General features: G+C 40.1%; 1 protein-coding gene across 12 annotated transcripts in view; it reads left to right on the top strand.

Annotated features, from left to right (window-relative positions):
• The window catches only part of ARMC2 (armadillo repeat containing 2), a 114,305-nt gene that overhangs the window by 38,984 nt on the left and 56,050 nt on the right, over window positions 1–19,271 (top strand). For 8 of the 12 annotated variants that reach the window (XM_063329814.1, XM_063329820.1, XM_063329821.1 and 5 more), the window contains exons 5-9: window positions 8,613–8,831; window positions 10,144–10,216; window positions 12,468–12,636; window positions 13,897–14,098; window positions 18,062–18,112. In XM_063329814.1, the coding sequence (XP_063185884.1) occupies window positions 8,617–8,831; window positions 10,144–10,216; window positions 12,468–12,636; window positions 13,897–14,098; window positions 18,062–18,112 (710 nt within the window). In that variant the 5' untranslated portion in view covers window positions 8,613–8,616. Of the gene's footprint in view, window positions 1–3,859; window positions 3,980–4,448; window positions 4,529–8,612; window positions 8,832–10,143; window positions 10,217–12,467; window positions 12,637–13,896; window positions 14,099–18,061; window positions 18,113–19,271 lie in introns of those variants that run through there. The other 4 variants (XM_063329823.1, XM_063329822.1, XM_063329817.1 and 1 more) reach the window with 3 other exon arrangements.

The raw sequence follows: 19,271 nt of genomic DNA, 5'->3' as shown, positions 1-19,271 counted from the left end.
CGATGCTCTGGTCCCTTAGTCATCTTAGTGGCCTTCACTGGGTTTACTCCAGTATGTCCATGTTTCTGTTGTAGTAGGGAACCATGATGGGACGTAGTACTCCAGTTGTGGCCTCACCAGTGCTGCGCAGAGGAAAAGGATCACCTCCCTCCACCTGCTGGCAATACTCTTCCTAATGCAGCCCAGGCAGCTGTTCGCCACCTTTGCAGCAAGGGGACATTGCTGGCTCACGTTCAGCTTGGTATTGACAGAGATCCCCAGGTCTTTTTCTGACAAGCTCCTTTCCAGCCAGTTGGCCCCCAGCATGTACTAGTGCATGCGGTTATTCCTTCCCAGGTACAGGACTTTACATTTCCCTTTGTTGAACTTCTTGAGATCCCCCTCAACCCAGTTGTCCAGCCTGTCAAGGTCCCTCTGAATGGTAGCACAACTATCTGGTGTATCTGTTACTTCTCCCAGTTTCGCATTGTCAGCAAACTTCCTGAGGGCACACACTGCTGCTGACCAGCCTCCAGCTGCATTTTGTGCTGCTGATCTCCACCCTTTGAGCTCTGCAGTTAAGCCAAATTTCAGTCCAGCTCCCTATCCACTTAAATGGCCCACACTCCATCAGTTTGTCTGTGAGTGCTTAATGGGAGACAGTCAAAAGCCTTACTTAAGATAAACAACATATACTGCTCTCCCCTTATCCACCAAGCTAGTCATCTCATCATATAATCAGTACTCTTTTCCTGTGACAGATTTCCCCGCTGCATATAATGGAGATCTTCGTAAACCTGTTTGATTAAAATTTATTAGGCCACCTAGTACCTGATTTATTTCTAACTGCCGTAAAATGAACTGCTTCACCTGCCTTTGTAATGAGCTACAAGTGATATGAAACACAGAGCTTATTTAACAGTACATACCAGATGGTCTATGCAAAGTTGAATATGACAGGAAGATTTTTGTCCAGATTGGAGGTGGGACTGTTGTTTTGTTTTGAAAAAAAAAAAAGAGGAAAGAAACAGGGGGAAATGGGGATTGCATTGCCACTTGTGTTGCTGAAATTGCACTGGAGGCTGCTCTTACAGGTCAGCAACAAGAAGCAGTGAATATGATCAGTGAACACTTAGCATGCAAAGTGTTTAATACTATTAACTAATTCTGAATTGCATTGAAATACAGGCCTTGTATGCTTGGATATCCGGGCAAGTTTCATTTCTAGACAAATTTAAGTCAGCCAAACTGAAAACTGAGACTGGGTACCAGCACAAAATCCCTTTCATGATTTTAAAATCTAAAAAAATAAAGTAATTTGAATGAATATGACATAATTGAATACTTTGTATTTTTTGGTTAGTCAGGCAGAACTTTAGTTAGGTTTACCTCAGCAAACTTTTGAGCAAATACTGGCTTGCCTAGGCCAAGTCAGTTTGTATGTTTTGATGATACTTCCATCCTCCAGCAGTGTTATTGCAAACAAGGAGATTTATTTAAGTACCCGCATTTAAAATAGGTGCTGAGAGAGTTCATTCAATAAAAGCACACGAGGAAAGGGATTTAAGTCAGAAAGTTGTAACAGTTGAGACACAGCAGAGAGACATCACAAAAGAAATATTTGCTATAATTGCCAAAGCTCAGAAAATGAATAAAAAATTAACTCTTCAATTTGATGACCTAGAAAATAGAGAGAGGAGAAATAATGTGCATATGAAAAGGATTAAAGAAGAAGCCAAGAAGGAAGGCTTAGTGGGTTTAACTGGGTGGATTTAAAAATTGTTTAAAGAATGATGAGATGATAACAGTAAAAAGAGATTCAAACTGGCTTTACCAGGAAACAGATCTACACATTATTCTGAAACTTCGCTTGTATTATCTCAATGAAAGAAAGGTTCAGAAGAAAATAACAGAGAACGTGCTAACCATGAATGATCTGAAAATAGCGTGCATGTACACACACACACACATTCTTTTGGCTTTTAAGGAAGAATATACAAAGAAAAGCAAGTATAATACTAACAAGGTTTTCATTACTTCTGAGGTATTGAACTTGGCTGCAGAAGAAAGGACTAGATGTCTAATAATTAGAGATAAAGTAGAAGCTAGCAGAGATAATGGCATGTGTTATGTAAACGGGGTAGGGTTACACATGGAGATCTTTTTACTGCAATCATAATGCCTGTCAGAATCAAAAAAGGAACGGGAAGAGGGCGTTTTTCTAGAAGAAAGGGGCATAACAGGCTTCAAACAATATTCAGAAAGACAAATTAAATTTAAAATGTCCACAGGGTTCTTGTCTAACAAACAAGAGGAAGTAAGCAATTAGTAAGAGGAACTTTTAAGTCAGTGAGATATATATCTCTATTTACATATAAATATACATACAAGTCGAATTTATTTGGAGAGTGCTTTCAGATATATCTGAAGCGTGTTATAAAGGAACCAAGGAAGAAGCTTGGTCAGATGGAGCTGTATTTGTTGTGTTTTTCTATTATTCACAAAGAGTTAATAACCACCCTCCCATAGCAGTTTTTAGACAAATTTCAAAATGCATTCAGACATAGCGAACAAAGACTGTCCTTGTCAGTCATGAACAACCCACTTGCTGCAACAGGCCTTTGTTGTCGTTACACGTCTAGAGATTTTCTGATAGGGGCTGTGATCACGTTATCTATCCCGGCAGCAGGAGGGGTGCGAGGGAGCTGGTCAGCGAGCGCCTGGTGAACCTGGACAACGGGGCCCCGAAACCTGCTGGTGAATTCACCTTTGGTAGGGCCTTGCCCAGGAGGCAACTTGGGAGGGGACACTTCCCGTGACACCCCCCCCCCCCCCGCCCCGTTGCCACTAGAGAACCGGAGGCGAGGAAGAGATGCGATAGCGCTTCTGGACCAAGAGGAAGCCACTGAGATGAGTGATTCAACTCGTGGTGCCTGAGCAGGGTGACCCAGAGAAGGGGTTTTATGGGCAGCTGCTGCTGTTGGCCCTAAACGGGGGTTCTTCACCCCGTGTGCAAGAGCTAATCTACACACGGAGTCGAGATCCTTGTTTTTATTTCAGTTCTGCAGAGGTGGGTGCCAGGCATTTAACAGCCAGCACACCCCACCTTCCACACCCCCCAGTATTTAGAATGATAAAATACAGCTGATTGGTCAATAATGATTCAGTTGCCACTCCTAACTATACATATGCATTTAAGCCTATGTTTAAAACATTTTGGGAAGTTATCTGATTAGCATGCTCATTATTCACAATGGGGTGTGTATTTTAGCATTATAATTACCCAAGGTTAATTTGGGATACTCTTAGCTCAAATTTGGTCCAGAAGTCATATTTTTGCTCTAATGTCTATGTTAGCAACTGCAAAGGAACACTTTAAATACAAAGGAACACTGTTTCGCTCCACATCCCGTTGAAGGTTCGGTACATCCCTTGATGTCCCAACTGAAAAGTCTTGATAAACGTTTAACTTCGCTCTTTAGACATCGCTGCTACACCCTGCCCTGAGGTTTTTTTTTATGGCGGAAAACTTTCAATGCCTCCGTTTCCCATCTGTAAATCTGAGCTCAGACAGCAGGTACCACAACAGCTCCCATCCAGCATTTCCGAACCCAGTAACTTTTGTCAAACCCCATCTGGCCTTTTGCCACCTGCTACCACCTGGGGCCGGGACAGGCCGGGGGAAGCGCCTGACAACAGAAAGCCACCAACGCTGCGACAGGACCCCTCACTGCCACTGCCCGCGGGCATGTCAGACCGGACGGACAACGGCCACGACCGCCGCTGGACGGTCACGTCACAGCGCGGCCCGGCCCGGCCCCCCACCAGCCGCCGCCGCTCCCCTCAGCCGCGCTGCGCCTGCGTCTGCCGCGTCCCGCGCAGGCGCCTTGGTCGCCTCCGGGCTTCCCCCCGCGCCCACCCCGCAGGTGCGGCTGAGGGGAGCGCGTGGGGCGTAACGGTTCCGGCGCCGCTGTGGGGCCGCCGCCACGCCTCGGCGGAGGTGAGTGAGGGGCCCGCCTGGCTCCGCCGCCCTGCCGGATAGGCCGCACCTCGCCCGCGGCCCGGCGGCCATGGTGTGTACTGTTGCCATGGGAACAGCGGGCACCGGTACCGCTACCGGGCGCGGGGGATAGGGGCCCCGCGGAGGCGGTGGCGGGTGCCGACCCTCCGCCACCATCGGGAAGGAGGGGTCGGCGGGGCCGTTAGGCAGGCGGAGCGCTTTGGCCAGCGCCCGGTGGCGTGCCCTGCCTGGCCGTAACGCACGTCCCCGGCGGCTGCCGCCTCCCTGCGGAGGCGCGGAGGCCCGAGGTGTGCGGGGCGCGGGGCGGGAGGCTTTGCAAAAGCGGCCGCAGAGGGAGAACCTCCGGTCCGTTTCCCGGCATCTTGCTGTCTGCCGTGCCCCGGGGGAGTCTTGTTTGCCGGTTTGGGTTGGTTACTTTGCGGAGTTCGGGACGGCTTTTCCTCCACAGGTGCCGCTTGTTTGGGGAGTTCCTCTTGGACGTGTTATCTGGCGGCTGCGCTGAAAATCCCGCTCTCTTGAGGGCTGCAGGTGCAATTTCTTGTAACTTTGTCCTCATTTCTTTTTGACAGTGATGTCTCTGCTTCAAAATTTCACCAGTGTATCAGTTGTGATTGATAAGTTGCTGATGTTTAAAATTATATCTAGTAATACCCATTATTCATTCATCCTTACTAAACCTGTACTTAAAGGGTGCTAACTCTTCTAGAGATTTGCTTGGGCAGGCAGAACTTGGATTCAGATCTCGGTGAGCCGAGTGATCATGGCTTGAGTACAGGGTTTCTCCTCACTGTACTTGGTGATTGCAAGTATACCGGCTTGGTATGCTAGCAATTAAATCACACTGGTTTTGAGATGGGAGATAAGGTGGCAGAGACAGTGTGGTGCCACATCTGATGTAGTCAGCCGTGCTTCTCTTGTGTGATGATTGACCCAGGATAAGCGCGGCTGTCTCAGTTCTGGAGATAGCTGGGACTAATCCAGGGTTCTCTGATCCTGTACCACTATCTGCTGCTTTCAAATCTTCCTGTACAACAAAGGGCAGACCTCTGGAGTAAAGAACTGGGTAAAAAAGACAAGAGCCCAAATATGGCTTTTCAGACACTGGTTTAATGCTCGTCTACCTTCTACTAGAGAGTCAGAGAGGAGATCTTCATCTGTGCAAGTTAAAGGCTACCTGGGAAATGGTGAGAGCAGTGGGGGACAAGATCTGTGCATACCAGTTATACAATCCCCATTGGCACTGCAACATTCCTTTTATCTGTCCCCTGCAGGGATTGGAGAGCAAAATGGGAACACTGCTGGATTTTCAGAAAGAAGCACTAATAATTAGAATTATTTCTTATTTGCAACTAAGATACTTTATTTTAAAAAGGGTATAGAGTAGAGTTTGTGGAAAAATATAAAATATTACAAATAAATAGAAAACCAGACAGAACTAGTCTTGTATAAATAGTGAAAGCCATGGGTAAAACCGGACTGTGAGCTGGGCAGCCAGTGCAGTCATTTCCCTTCCACTCTTGTACCGCTCCTTCATCCTATACTTCCACTTTCTGCTTGTTGCATCAGTTTGTTGTACAGTATTTTAAATTAGTCTTTGGTACTGCAATTGAATGATCCAGGTACCTTACTCTCATAAAAGTTAGGAAAGCTTCTGGTGACTGGAGGGTTTTTCCCTTATGCACAGGTCTCTAGGTAGTAGTTTTCTAGGAAGAGAACAGTGTAATATAGCTGAAGGTGCTTCCTCGAAGCTTCTGGGGTGTGGGACGCTGGAGAGCACATGAAGCTTCTTTCTTGAGTGCTGCTGCAGCAGAGCAATTGCCTGATGCTTAAATGTTTCAGCCTTAGGCATTATAAAACAGAGAGTACAAATTGTCTTTCTGTATCTGTCTTTTGAGAAAGAGACAGTGCTTGTAGTACGATGGCAAAGCAGCCAAACTCCTTCAGATAAAGAATTAGTCGTGGTTTTTAAATGCTTGCAAGAAAGTGAGCTTTCTTTTATGTATCTACACGTATATATATATGTGTGTGTTTATATATATACACACATATATATGTGTATATATATATTTTGTATATATATTCATGTATATATATAAAAGATATATATACACACACACACATCTTGTAGTTTATGACACTACTTGCTTGTTTCTCAGTGTTCTATTGCATTTTCTCATTTTCTGGCTGATAATTGTAGGATATCAATTAATGCTATATTGGTACCTTATTCTGAATGTGTATAGTACTACCTTAGGCCAAACTGACGAAGCGTGAACGCTCTCCTGGGCGGGGGGGGGGGGGGGGGGGGGGGCGCGGTGAAGTCCTACGTTCTGCTCGCTGCCGCCCCCCGGTGACAGCTCCGCGCCCGTCCTGCTGCTCCGGCGGCGGGCAAAGGACGTGCTGCTCCCCCACCACCCCCCATCTCTGCTAAAGCAGCAGCCGGCGCAGTCGAGCCTGCAAACGAAGTCACAGGGGCCCTTTACAACGTTAATTATTAAACCGCTGGTTTTCGTGGGCTGGAAGGGCGACTAACAGTGCCTGAGTAGTGGGACTTCACTAATTAGGCTTGTAGTAGCAAAGTTCGTTTACCAGTTAAAAAGAAATGGTACGAGGTGAAAGCTTCAACAAAAAGTTATTATAATGGCAGTCTGGTCTAAACTGTGGCAAATAAACGTACTTCTAGGATAGAAAATTTGCAGCTGGCAGTAGACTTAACAAAACCTTAAGTTGATTGTATCGGAGATGGTGCTGTTCCACAGTAACCCATTGTTATGTCTTGGGTTACTTCTTAGTTTAACTATGAAGAACATATACATGAATCCCATAAAATACACATTTCAATGGCAGAGCACAGAGATTTTAAGAACTAAAGAAAAAGGTGTCTTTCAGAGATTAAATGTAAGACATTAGATTACTTGAGAAGATTTATTTTAAAATTTAGCAAGGTACATGGAAATATATAGACCAGAAAAGAAGAAACGTGAATTAATTCAGATTTCTGATTTGTAGAATCATGTTGATTAAGTTTTAGTGTGTATTCTCAGCTATTGTTTCCATGTGTGCTGGATGATATCTGTGTCAGACATCTGGTCTACGCAGAAGACCTTCCACTTAAAGGTCAAAATCTTGACTCCAAGTAGCTGGGAGAATAGGGAATGATAACCTGTCTTCCCTGTTCAGTGTCGAATGGCTGTATAATTGCTCCAAACAGACTACTGCAGTGGAATTCCTTACTTAACTCTCTTGAATCATGTTGTAAGAGAGGGAAGAGTAGGGAGCAGAGAGCCAAATTTAGTCACAGTGAAGAAAAGTAATGTATTAATGGTAATTGGAAGAATTAAAAACACAGACAGTCGCAGGCTCCTGATCTTTTCCTGTGTTTTGTAATTATGCATCTTTTAGTGAAAGAGGTTGGTGCACTCCTCCTTAGCATCCAATTTTATCTTGTATAGTTCAGCTGAAGAGGTTGGGTTGAGTATTAATTAAAGAAACTTTGCCAGACTGTACAGGCTCTGAAAGAAAGAACAGAAAAGGCAGTTGGAAATGTAAAGATGCAGAACAGGAAGAAGTGAACTAAAAACTAGAGAAATAAGTTTTTGCTCCATAGTTAAGAAATAACCAATATGGCGGTGTCTGGTCTACTGTTGGTTCATTGTCGCAAACTATGTGAGAGAGTAGAAGCTACCAGGTGGTCTGAATCAAAGACTGTGCAGAAATGTATTTTCCTTTTTAGATAAGTTTGAAAAGCAGAAGAGAAATTTTGTGTGGTATAAAGCTTATGAGGAGTTTGTTGTAAAATGACAAGGGTGGTATTTACAGAGAACTGCACCAGGATATTGATTGATTTGGGGAGGGGGGGCTCTAGAGATGATAAAGCAAGTCTTTTACTGCCCACTGCATTTGGTAGGAGATGCAGCAGGACAGAATGCTGATTGAAAGTTTGTGTTGATAATTTATCTTATGTTAGTGTTGTCTTTGTTTGCGTGTGCTTGGGGGTGGGCTGGGGAGGCATTTCTCTTGGAGGGAAAAAATGGATTGCCTGTTCTTCCTTGTCTCTGCTTATCACTTACTGATAACTGTGCTTCAGTTACTCATAATGATACCTCTTTGACTTATTAGGAAGCAGCCCTTGGTAAGATCGATAGCTTATATGGGGTGTGTCCTAAATTAATTGGAAAGAAAGGGCCTCTTTACAGCATATTATTGAATACCTGTTTTGGTTATGTTGTTTTATAAGTAATTGGGTGTTCAGAAACAGATTTTCTTGGAGAGTACCACGTTTGGCCCAGAAGGCATTGTGGTACTGAGTGTAGTGTGTTTTAGCTGCCTCTAAAAAACTAAAGGTCCTCCGTGTCAGATGTTTTCTGCTCTTTGGTATTTTCCTACAGAATGGAGAAATAGTAATGGAAATGCAGTATCAATGAGATCAATGAGCCTTATTTTCCACGACTTCACCACCGCCTAGGATCTTGTTAGAATATCTTTTGAAACTACATTACAGTAGCATAAACATTGATGAATTAATAGTTTGTAATTTAAAACTAGCATTATATTCTGTGCCTTCCATATATATATATATAGTACAGTGTTCTTCCTGTGCGCTACTTTGCAGCAGAATGCAACCTTCAAAGGATAAAAATACAGAAAAGGCAGAACCATTCTACAGGCTTTCATTGCCAAAGAAGACCAGTTCTGAGATTATAAATGAAGCCAGAAATGTTCTACGAACACTAAGGACTCGGAGGCCGTTTACACCTACAGGGAATCAAAGGAAACTTTTTGGATCTGGATCCTCACGACCTCCTCAAAATAGACCCCCTTCAGTTTTTAGGTACTGTGGCTTTAAGATTTTTTCAAATAACCTTTATCAGCAAGAGACTTGATTCTGTAATTATGTTTCTGGTGATTTTTATTTTTTTTTCTCCCCCGTGTTAATCTGTATTCCTAATCACATCCTTTGCCTTCTTCTAATGATCCTTACTCTTGGTGTTAATCTACATGTCCAGGAAGTTCCTGTGGATTAGAGCTACCCCAGGCAGTCATTACACTAGTTTTGTATCTGAAGAATAGTATAGGAAAATGGTTTGTAACTCACCTTTTTCTTACGACAGTGTACGCTTTTGATTGAGATAGACTTCAGCTTTTCGCTAGAAACTGTGAACGCTTGCTTGTTTCCACATAAACTGTATGCTAGATCTTTTTTTCAGAGATTTCTCAGCTCTTTTTGAATATAAAAGTGTAGGTCTTGAAGTTTGAAATGCTAATTTTTAAACAAAATTTTTACTACTTCAAAATTATTTCCTTGTGCAGTTTTGTTACGTAGTATAATTTACAGAGCTCAGTAGATCTTCCTCTTGTGACGAAAGAGAAAAAATAAAAAGTATATTGGGCTTTTTACAACCATTTTCCCAGTTATTTTTTTAGCTCTCCTTATATACCAATTCTATGATGACTGCAGGGAGGAGATATGAGCTGTATTTGTAATGTTAGGTGTCAGGCATGCCAGAAAGGATGCTGAAACATGTTTGAATGGCCATATGGGTAAGTCGGTGTCCATGCTGTTTTCATGGCAGCGTGACTTCAGGCACTGTAGGTATCCAGTATTCCTTACTGCATAGTGCTGTGCCCCTGCAGAAGGCAGGAGCCTGAGAGTGACTTGGCTGTTTGTTGGTCACCAGGTAATGAGGTCAATCTGTCTGACATCCTTGCTTGTTCTATCTGTGCTTCTCCTGTGCATAGGAAGGAGCATGCTCATGCCTGCACAAACCTGGGTCTTCTGCCTTGCAGTTGTTCTGCAGCTTGTGTCTGATATCTTAGGCACTAACCGCAGTTGGGCTTGTGCATGAATTGAGGCTTGTATTAGAGAATTTTTGCAGGTGTGTATGAAATAAACTGTATCATGGCAGGTATGCTGGCAATCTTGTAATTCTTCTCCCTTGATACTGCTGGATTCCCAGATATCAAAGTTAGATGGCATTCATGGAAGAAAAGTGATAGTGTAAAAGTGCTCTGTTACTCTTCCTTTCTTTTTCCTTTTCCCTGTATTCATTGGCAAATGGAAGAAGCATGCAATTAAAAAAAAAAACACACCACAAAACACTGGGTCTGCTTTATTCACGTTAAGTTTAATTTCTTTATGCTAGTCTTCACGCATCCAGTTTTGATTTGGCTGAATCAAGACCAGTTTCTGGTGTTCGTCTTAGCCCACTGGATCATGTGAGTACTCTCGAAATGACTCATGCCATACTGACATAAAAATGTATATATCAGTAGTGTTAGGAAAATATATGCTTTAAATAGGTCGGGGAGAAATGGAAGACTGTTTTAATGTTAGTCTGAGGCCTGTAAAATCAATTTTGTAATTTTTTTCCCCAAAAAGAAACCTGAAAATAATTTAAACTATTTAAATATTGCTGTATTGTGTTGTAATTGTAAGTGACATTAACAAGAATCAGAAGATGGATACTTGAGTCAGCTTTCTTGTGTAAGACTACTAAAATAGAAAAAGGTCATGAGCATCAACATGAGCCAGGAATATGCCCTTGTCACTAAGGTGGTGGCTAATGGTATCCTGGGCTGCGTTAGGAGTGCTGCCAGCTGCTTGAGGGAAGTGATCCTCAGCACGGGTAAGGGCACACCTGGAGTGCTGTGTCCAGTTCTGGGCCCCCCATCACAAGAGAAACGTGGAGCAACTAGAGAGAGTCCAATGAAGGGGCACAGAGATGACGAAGGGACTGGAGCAAGGCTGAGAGCTGGGACCATTCAGCCTGGAGAAAAGAAGGCTCAGGGGGCATCTTATCCACGTCTGTAAATACCTGAATGGAGGGTCTGAAGAGGCTGGGGCCAGGCTCTTTTCAGTGACAAGACCAGAGGCGGTGGGCACAAAGTGAAACACACAAGGTTCCCTCTAAACATCAGGAAACACTTTTTCCGCTGTGAGGCTGACAAAGCCCTGGCACAGGTTTCCCAGAGATCTTCAAAAGCTTCCTGGACATGATCAAGTCTAGGGGGGGTTGAGTGGGGTGGTTGGGTAAGATTGACCTACAGAGGTCCCTTCCAACGTCAACTGTTCTGTGGTTCTGTGATTAATAACTTGAAAGTAAATAGATTGATTATGCTTCTATTTGACTCACACATTTGTAAAATATAATGATTGTAGTTTATTTTAAAAAACAGAGGTACTTGTAAGAACCCCCCTTTCCCCTCTGTGAAAGTTTTGAATTGTTTTCAATTTATAAATGTATCTGTTCTTTCAGGGTTTTTATATTTAATCTTTAAATATAAGATTAAGTCATGAACATTTGTTTAGCACCTGAGAGAGCAGAGCATGCTAAATTGGTCAAGTATACTTGCTGTATGTATTATTTCTTCAAGACAGTAATCTAAATGCAGCATTCTTTAGGAAATAGGGGGGAAAAAATCCAAGAAATTTTATACTTCAGTAATTTTGATAAGATATTATTTTCTATGAATCAAATTTAAAAATTCTGACCATACTTACCTTTAGATTAAATATATCTACAGTTGGATTTAAATACGGGTGTTAAAGTTTTATTTATCTTGTGTGTGAGAGGGGGAAAAAAAAACTAGAGAAAACTGCTGTTAAAGACCAATGCAAAACCTGCCTCTTCTGCTTTACCAACGGAGATAAGTTAGTACTCTGTAAATGCAGGGCTTGTATTAGCCGTGGTGGTTGTGGGGAGTGGGTCTCACCTCTTGGCTATCTTCAACTAATACCAGGGAGAGCTCTGAAGGATCAGACCGGACACTTTCAAATGGATTCTTTATATTAAGGAAACTTGTAGAGACCCCTGATCTTACAGGGCAATGCATTTACGTAGGGCACAACAAGTGCTTTGTGTCTGAGGTTCAGGGGATTGGTCACATCCTCTAAGATGCAAGATACCAACATAAATGAAAACTAGAACTTGCATGTTTCTGGATCTGCATGATTTGTCTCAGTGTGATAGGAAGCGGTACATGTGATATGAACACATTTGAAGTGTTTTGGAAATACTACGTTGGTGCTCAAAAACAAATCATAAAGAATAGATGTGCCTGTAGAATTGTTAGCGCAAGTCTTTGGCACAACATTTTTTTGACAAATAAGCATACTGCAGATGATGTTAAATGAATATGAGGGAAATGAATAATTCTGAGTTTCATTTGCTCTACTCAGGCTAGTTTTTATTTGTTTTCTGCACCCCTGAATGTTTTCTTTCTGTGGTGATAATGGTATAGATATCTGGCTTGTTCAGTGGAATGGTATCATTAGATTCTGGATATGAAGATGAAAATTTTTTACTAAGTAAACCTATGTAACTTTTATGTATTCTATTCTGAACTTAACCCTGTGTATAAAAAATTTGGTTTTCTGTTTTTTTTTTTAAATTATTTTTATTTTTGCTTATATGGAAATGAAATTATCAGTGCTTTTATTAAAATGTCGTCTTTATCTTTGTCACAGAAACCAGTACTAGTCGCTTCTGCAAAAGATGAAGATTCTTCCATTTGCCTTCCAAAACCTCCTGCTGATGATGCAGAGGTTAGAAAACTCAGCAGTGCTCGGGCACGCTTTTTTAGAAGAACTTCTCAGGGAAGTTTTCTTTCAGCTAAAATGGTTCCTCCTGCTCAGAGTAAGAATGTTTTGATACATATTATTTCCAGGAAAAATAACTGCATGATGGGTTTTAATGTCACTAATTGCATGAATTATTATATTATATATACCTGCATGTCCTTTCATAGTAAATTTTTAAAATACTTAAATGGCTTTAAGGCAGTTTTGAAAATGTGATTTCCAAAAACGATACTGGCTTTCACTTCTGAAAGTGAGTTGAAAGCTGGTCCTTTTTTTCCTATAGGTTTCTAAATAATGGAATTTTTACTGGAAGCTTTCTTCAATGGGTAAAATGAACATTAAACGCTGAAATGTTTAAAGAGACAATAAGATGGCATCATCTAAGGAGATTCCCTGATGGATAGAAAGCATAGAAAGAGGAGTAAAAAGGAATAATATGTCTTGACAGGCCTTCAACTAAATATTTGTTGTTAAGAGTTTCATTAATGAAGACTTAATAAAGATTGCTAAATGTGGGATTTAAAAAGTAATTTTCTTGCAGATAGGAAATGACTTGACATCTTCGTTTCCTGCACATTGTCTCATAATAAAACATGCTGGAGCTCTGTCTGTAATGAAGACTCATTTGTAATAATGACAATTCTTACATTGCCTGGGATTGTTACTGTACCTGATAAACTGAATATCTCACTTTTAACCTTATTGCAAAATAAGTCTTATACAAAAAGTACTAAACTCTACTTCAATAGTATGTACATATTCTATTATGTACATATATTTGTATCATGTACCCCTATATGTAGTTTCATCCATTAGCCTTAATAAGTTGATGTTAGTAATTGTAGGAGTTGAGAACCTAATGTAGTTCTAGCCTGAGTTTGCCTCTTCTCCCTTTTGGGGATCATGCAAATATTTATGTACATTTTTTGTGCAGTTTCTTATCACATATATATATATATCAAGGTACAAGATTAACAGCTACCTTTTGCTTGAGTTCCTTCATAATATTCAGATCCTAAAATATAATCCCTTCTTTCACAAGGTAGAATCCACTATCTCTAAAAGAGAAATAGAAAAAAAAATAGATGAAAGATTAAAATGTTAAAACACAAAACTGAAAGACTTTAAGAAATAATATTCATAAGAAGACTTCGGCTACTTTGCTCTAAATAATTGTAAGCTTTCTCACCTTTTAAATTGATACAGCAAATCTTGATATTGTAACATGACAAATAGTAATTAATTTTGAGCTCCATTGCACATGTTTATTGTCTAAACAGGCTTCTACAAAATATATTTTCTTTGGCTATTTCAGATGAAGAGAAGCTAGATTCTGAAGAACCAGCTATGATGAATAATCTTTGCAGAAGTACTAACAACTGCCTAGCAGAGCAAAGGTCGTACGCACCATTTAATGATGAAAGTAGACAATTAATTTGTAATCAGCGTATGAACAGATTGGAGGACTCCCTAAAAGGGACAGCAGGAAAATTTTTATTTCAACTGAGAGGAGAAAGGTCAGTATGACTTGAGTATGGTAATATGCACCTTCCACACAACCCGCTTCCTAGATACTCAATTGTGCAAGTATCACGGAATCTTCAGAGTTGGAAGGGACCTCTAGAGATCATCTAGTCCAACTCCCCTGCTAGAGCAGGATTGCCTAAAGCATATCCCTCAGAACTGCATCCAGGCGGGTCTTGAAAATCTCCAGAGAAGGGGACTCCACAACCTCCCTGGGCAGCCTGTTCCAGTGCTCTGTCACCCTCGCTGTAAAGAAGTTTTTCCATGTATTTGAACGGAACTTCCTATGTTCTAGCTTGTGCCCATCAAAATGTTTAAAAATGATGGAATTTGAAGGTACCACTATTTATGCATTGAAACAAAACTAAGTTTAGATTATTAGGAAAAAAAAATCTTTACAATTCTGTTCTTGGGAAGGTTCTACACTCGAAAGACTGATTTGTCCAAAAATGGTAGGGAGTTGCTTGATATGAAATAACTTTAATTCTGTTTGATCATTAACATTTCAAAACTAAGTCTTCTAATAATTGCATATAGAATACTCAAGTTTAAATTCAATATTCTTGCTTTTACAGTTCAAGCCTGTTGTTTTAAGGTGCTATACATTCTTCCCTTAGCTCCACAGATGAGTAGAGCCATGTTTTCAATTCTGGTATTGTGGAAATATGTGACCATATACAAAACCCAGGCTTAAATTCATTGGCAAGAGAGGCAGATTTTTTTTGTGGCTTTGTGAATTTTTTTATTTCATTTTTTTAATAACCAAACAGATGTAAGAGATTAATGAGACTTATGTGCATGCAGTCTGTTTTTACTGAACTTAGATTGCTACATCCATTCTGGAATTCACGATTAAGTCTTTTTTTTTTTTTTTTTTTTTTTCCTCTTGATTCAGATCTGAATTCTTGCACAGGGAGGAATAGTCCGTGGCACTATGTTCAGTACGTGTATCAGTTGCTGCATTAGTAGTTGGACAAACGACTGTTTTGTGCTAATAACATTGACAGATCTGACAATCTCTACAACAAAAAAAAGAATAACAGTTTATTTTCAAACCACTTCTATGAACACTTGGTCACTATTAAATTCACTATTAAATTGCCACTAGATATCTCCTTTCTAGCATGTTTTTATGCTTAGGAAAAAAATATTTTTCCTGGATATTCTTAAGCACATTTTATATTAAGGAATATATTCTTATTTTATAAAACGGAACGCCTTTCATTTACTAACTCGATCATAGTACTGAATAGTTTAGAGAATGTTGTCCATTGAGGCTGTTACAGCAAATGATATATAGCAGAGCTATCATAGTACTCTTATACTAAACTGGAAGCATGATTTTTAAAAAAAGAAAAAGATGGATTCAGAAATACTGGAGACTTGTGGGAGCAAAGAAGTTTAATGAGTATGGAGGGAGGGGAAAATGAGAAAATAAACTCAGCAATGAAAAATGTGGGTGAAGGAAAGTAAGGCACCAAGGAAAATGCTTCAGTGCAAAATCATTTTCTCCCATTAAAATCAGTGACCCGAAAGACTTTTTAGGTAAAGACTGTATGGTGTATCATACTTAATAAGTTACTATAATTTGACTTTTACTTAATAAAGGTGTGGTGTGAAGTACTTTAGTGTTGCAGTTGAAATGGGTAGTTAGTTAATAGTATCCAAGAGTGTCTAATAAGAAAGGGTCAGTTGATACTTTGCTAATTGCAAGGAATGACCTTCCTTCTGAGTCATAATTTTAAAACTTGCAGGTATGATTGAACAGCTAAGTCATTATACATCCTTGCTATCTGTTCAAAATTATGTACTTCTCCTTCATAAGCTTGAGACTTCATAAGCTTTTGATTTTGGGTTTTTGTTACTGGTTCTTTTCACAATCACCCATTCATATGGCATTGTGTACCACAATCATTGAGTTTTCTGGTAGCCTGAACCACAGAATGTCATGATTTACCTTGATTACCTTGATAGTTTTTGAGAATGACTGGGTTCTCTATTGAAATGATCTTCGGAACAGGTGAAAAAAAGCCTATTATGGAAAAGATTGCTCATTGCAACATGAAGTCTTAGAGGACATTTTTGGTTTGGTTTCTCCGTGTAGGAGGAGTTTTAGAAAATATAAAAAGTTGAAAGGGGAAAATGATATATTTTCAATTTTTATATTCTCAAAATATCATTATGCATGTTTGAAGAATAGGTTGTCAAGGTTCATTTTGCGTAAGCTCCTCTGGCTTAATTTCTTTATGACCTGTTACTTACTTTTCTGACTCTTAATGTGATAGCTAAGATACTAATGATTCTAACCATAAAAGATGGAATGCTAATGCATGTAGCTTGTCATATCCATGTTTGAACTAGGGAGAATAATACTAGAGGTTGTTGAATCTCAGCTATCACTTAAATTAGATCTCAAATTACTGGCCTTAAGATAATACAAAAAAATGTTTTCCAGTCTTGTTCTGACTAGTTTTCTCTGAAATAGAAGAGTAACATAATATTCCTCCCTCTTTCTGTGTTAAATGCAAGGTATGGTTTTTTTGAATGGTGCATCTTTACCACCTTCTGTGCATTGTTTGTGCTTTCTGTGTACTTGAGAGATGATTTTTGCCAACGCTGCCTAAGAGATGCTGCCTGTGCTGCTTTATATTCTTGCACCAAGGATCACTAACAAGGTGCTCGTATGGCTTAGAGTACCAGACATACCTCCAATTCTGCAATATGCACAAAAATAATACAAAATGCTTTCCCTTTAGTAAAGGCATCCCTCATCTATATTAGCTCAAGCAGTTCATGCTATCGTATGATGGAATAGCTCTAGGTAATCTCAACTGCTTGCACGCATTGCAAAGACTTATGCCAGTAAACACATTGTTCCAGTATTCACATATGATACTACACAAGTCAGGCAGACCTTGATCTATATCTTTTGCTGAGTTCAGAGATGTCGTTCATCTGACGCGGCAGTTGAAAGGTATCACAAACCTATCCTTCAATATAGTTCATTGAGTTTGGTCTTGATAGGAGTTGTATATAAAAGGTTCCAGTACGTTACACTGCAGTAAGAGAGTTTTGGCATTCTTTCTCAATAGAATATGTTTACAGGTACTAGATGATTGCTGTGATTAGATTGCATCTGATTCTGTGTCATAAATACTTGAGGCATCTTGTATGAAGTTAAAAGATATTTTCTCCTTAAAGTACATTGTATTGAGGAATAATAGGGTGAAGGCTTAAAGGAATGTGAAAAGTTTTATTACCTGGAGTCCTGTCATTCTCCATATGAAGCAGTTGTGTCACCCTCAATTCTGTATCCCAGTGATCTAAAATCCTTGCAAGAATTAAGCAAGAGGATTATAGAAATAGTACACTTCACACAGGAGAAAGCGCATGAGATTCCTTACTCCCTTTTCCCCCAGTTCCTATGTGTGTACCAAAATAACTTTTCTAATAAAGATGTTTTTCTGTTAATGATGAAACTGTAGAGCACACCAAAATAGCATTGCAGCTTCCTGCCATTAATGCTGGTACATTTATTTCAAAGAGAACATAAGGGAAGTATTTTAGTCCAGCAAGAGGCATGCTCACTTTCCATCTCAGATTCTTTTGTTGTCCCAAGGACTGACAAAAAGAATGAACAGCGTTAATCTACTGCTTTAGAAAGATACTGGGGGGTGAAAAAGAGAAAAGAACCTTTTGAGGGGAAGAGTTATTTGCCATTTTGTTTGCAATTCTGATTTTCACATAACCATCCAGTTATAATAGAATAGGTATATTAATTGAAGCAGATTGAATTTATTGACGTTGCCTCAGGAAAGCAAGGAACAATTTCTGACAATCATAAGGAAGCTAGGTTTTGTTTACATCTTCATCTAGCCATTGTGCCTTGCCATCTATTGTGATTGCTATAGAAATGAAACTTCTAAAATGTTTTCTGCATTCATGTATTTCAACAGAAGTGTCAACAGTGATGGCAGATTTGCTGATGAAGAGCAACAGTTTCCCTGGTGAGAAAAGATGATTTTTTTTATTTTTTTTTTCTCCTCCAATTTCTCAGTATTCTGAAAGCTTAGATGCCATTCCAGGACTCCTTAGAAACATAGGTGCCTTCAGTGAGGAAAAGCTTGGTGGCAAACAGTTGATTCCCAAGTGGCCTGCTCTACGCCTTTTTTAATAAGTGATTTCTGTAAGTAGCTACAAAAGGGCTAGAAGGTGCTGTTAAGAAGATATACTATGCCTCATTTTCTATCACCATTGCTGTCCTTATTAAATGCCTGTTTGACAGAATCCTTGAGAGGTATTCATCAACTGCTTTCATAAGACTAGTTTCTCTTTCTTGTGCTTTTTAGAGTTTTGGAATGCTTCAATAGAAAATGATAAAAGCAGGGGACAAGTGAATACTGGAAATCACTTCTGTCTGATTTCTTAAACTAGCTTCACATCTGCGCCCAAAATATTCATTCATTTTCTCCTCAAAGAAAAGGATTCCTACAGAGGAGATAGATTTCTTTCCTGAAGGGAACGCCCATTGTGTTTTACTCTGGATGAATTTTTGAAATTAATGACATGGTGTGGATATTTGTTGTATGGTTTAGCTGATGTTGCTGCAGATTCTTCAGACTTCTTTCAGGGTTTGTCTTTTCTTATTATGTATATTCACAACTTCTGGAGTTCTCTTAAAGGCATGGAAACAGGAAATTTATCCACTCCTACCTAATCTTTCTCTGTTTCTGCCTCAGTTCCACTAGCTATTGAGACCACTAGTTTAAGAAAGAACCAACTGAGTGGTGGGCAAGCTTTCACAGGTAGACCCTTCTACAGCATTTTCCAAAGAAAGTATGCCACTTGCCCTTCCAAGAATGTGCCTGGTTCAGTATAGGGTTAGGGGATACTGAAAGAAAATTGGGAATGAAGAATTCTTTTTTTCAGAACTTGTTATGAACTTCTGCAGAAGAGAGCAGCAGGTAGCTCTTATCTCCGGTCTTTTCGCTTGTGAAAGAGAGAGTGGAGTTTAGGCTTATTTTTACTGCCTACTCCAAAAGGAATCTTTCCACTCTATTCATTAGCTTAGCATAAGGTCATTGGTCTCCAAATCTGGGAGATCCAGGTTTTGAGAGACCTGATTAGCAACTGAATGGTAATTCTGGAATGGGGAAGTGTGCCATG

This window comes from Chroicocephalus ridibundus, chromosome 3 (genome assembly GCF_963924245.1).
Source record: "Chroicocephalus ridibundus chromosome 3, bChrRid1.1, whole genome shotgun sequence".
NCBI classification, from domain to species: Eukaryota; Metazoa; Chordata; class Aves; order Charadriiformes; family Laridae; genus Chroicocephalus; species Chroicocephalus ridibundus.
The sequence above is the reverse complement of the archived record's forward strand: the minus strand, read 5'-3'. Positions and strand labels throughout refer to the sequence as shown.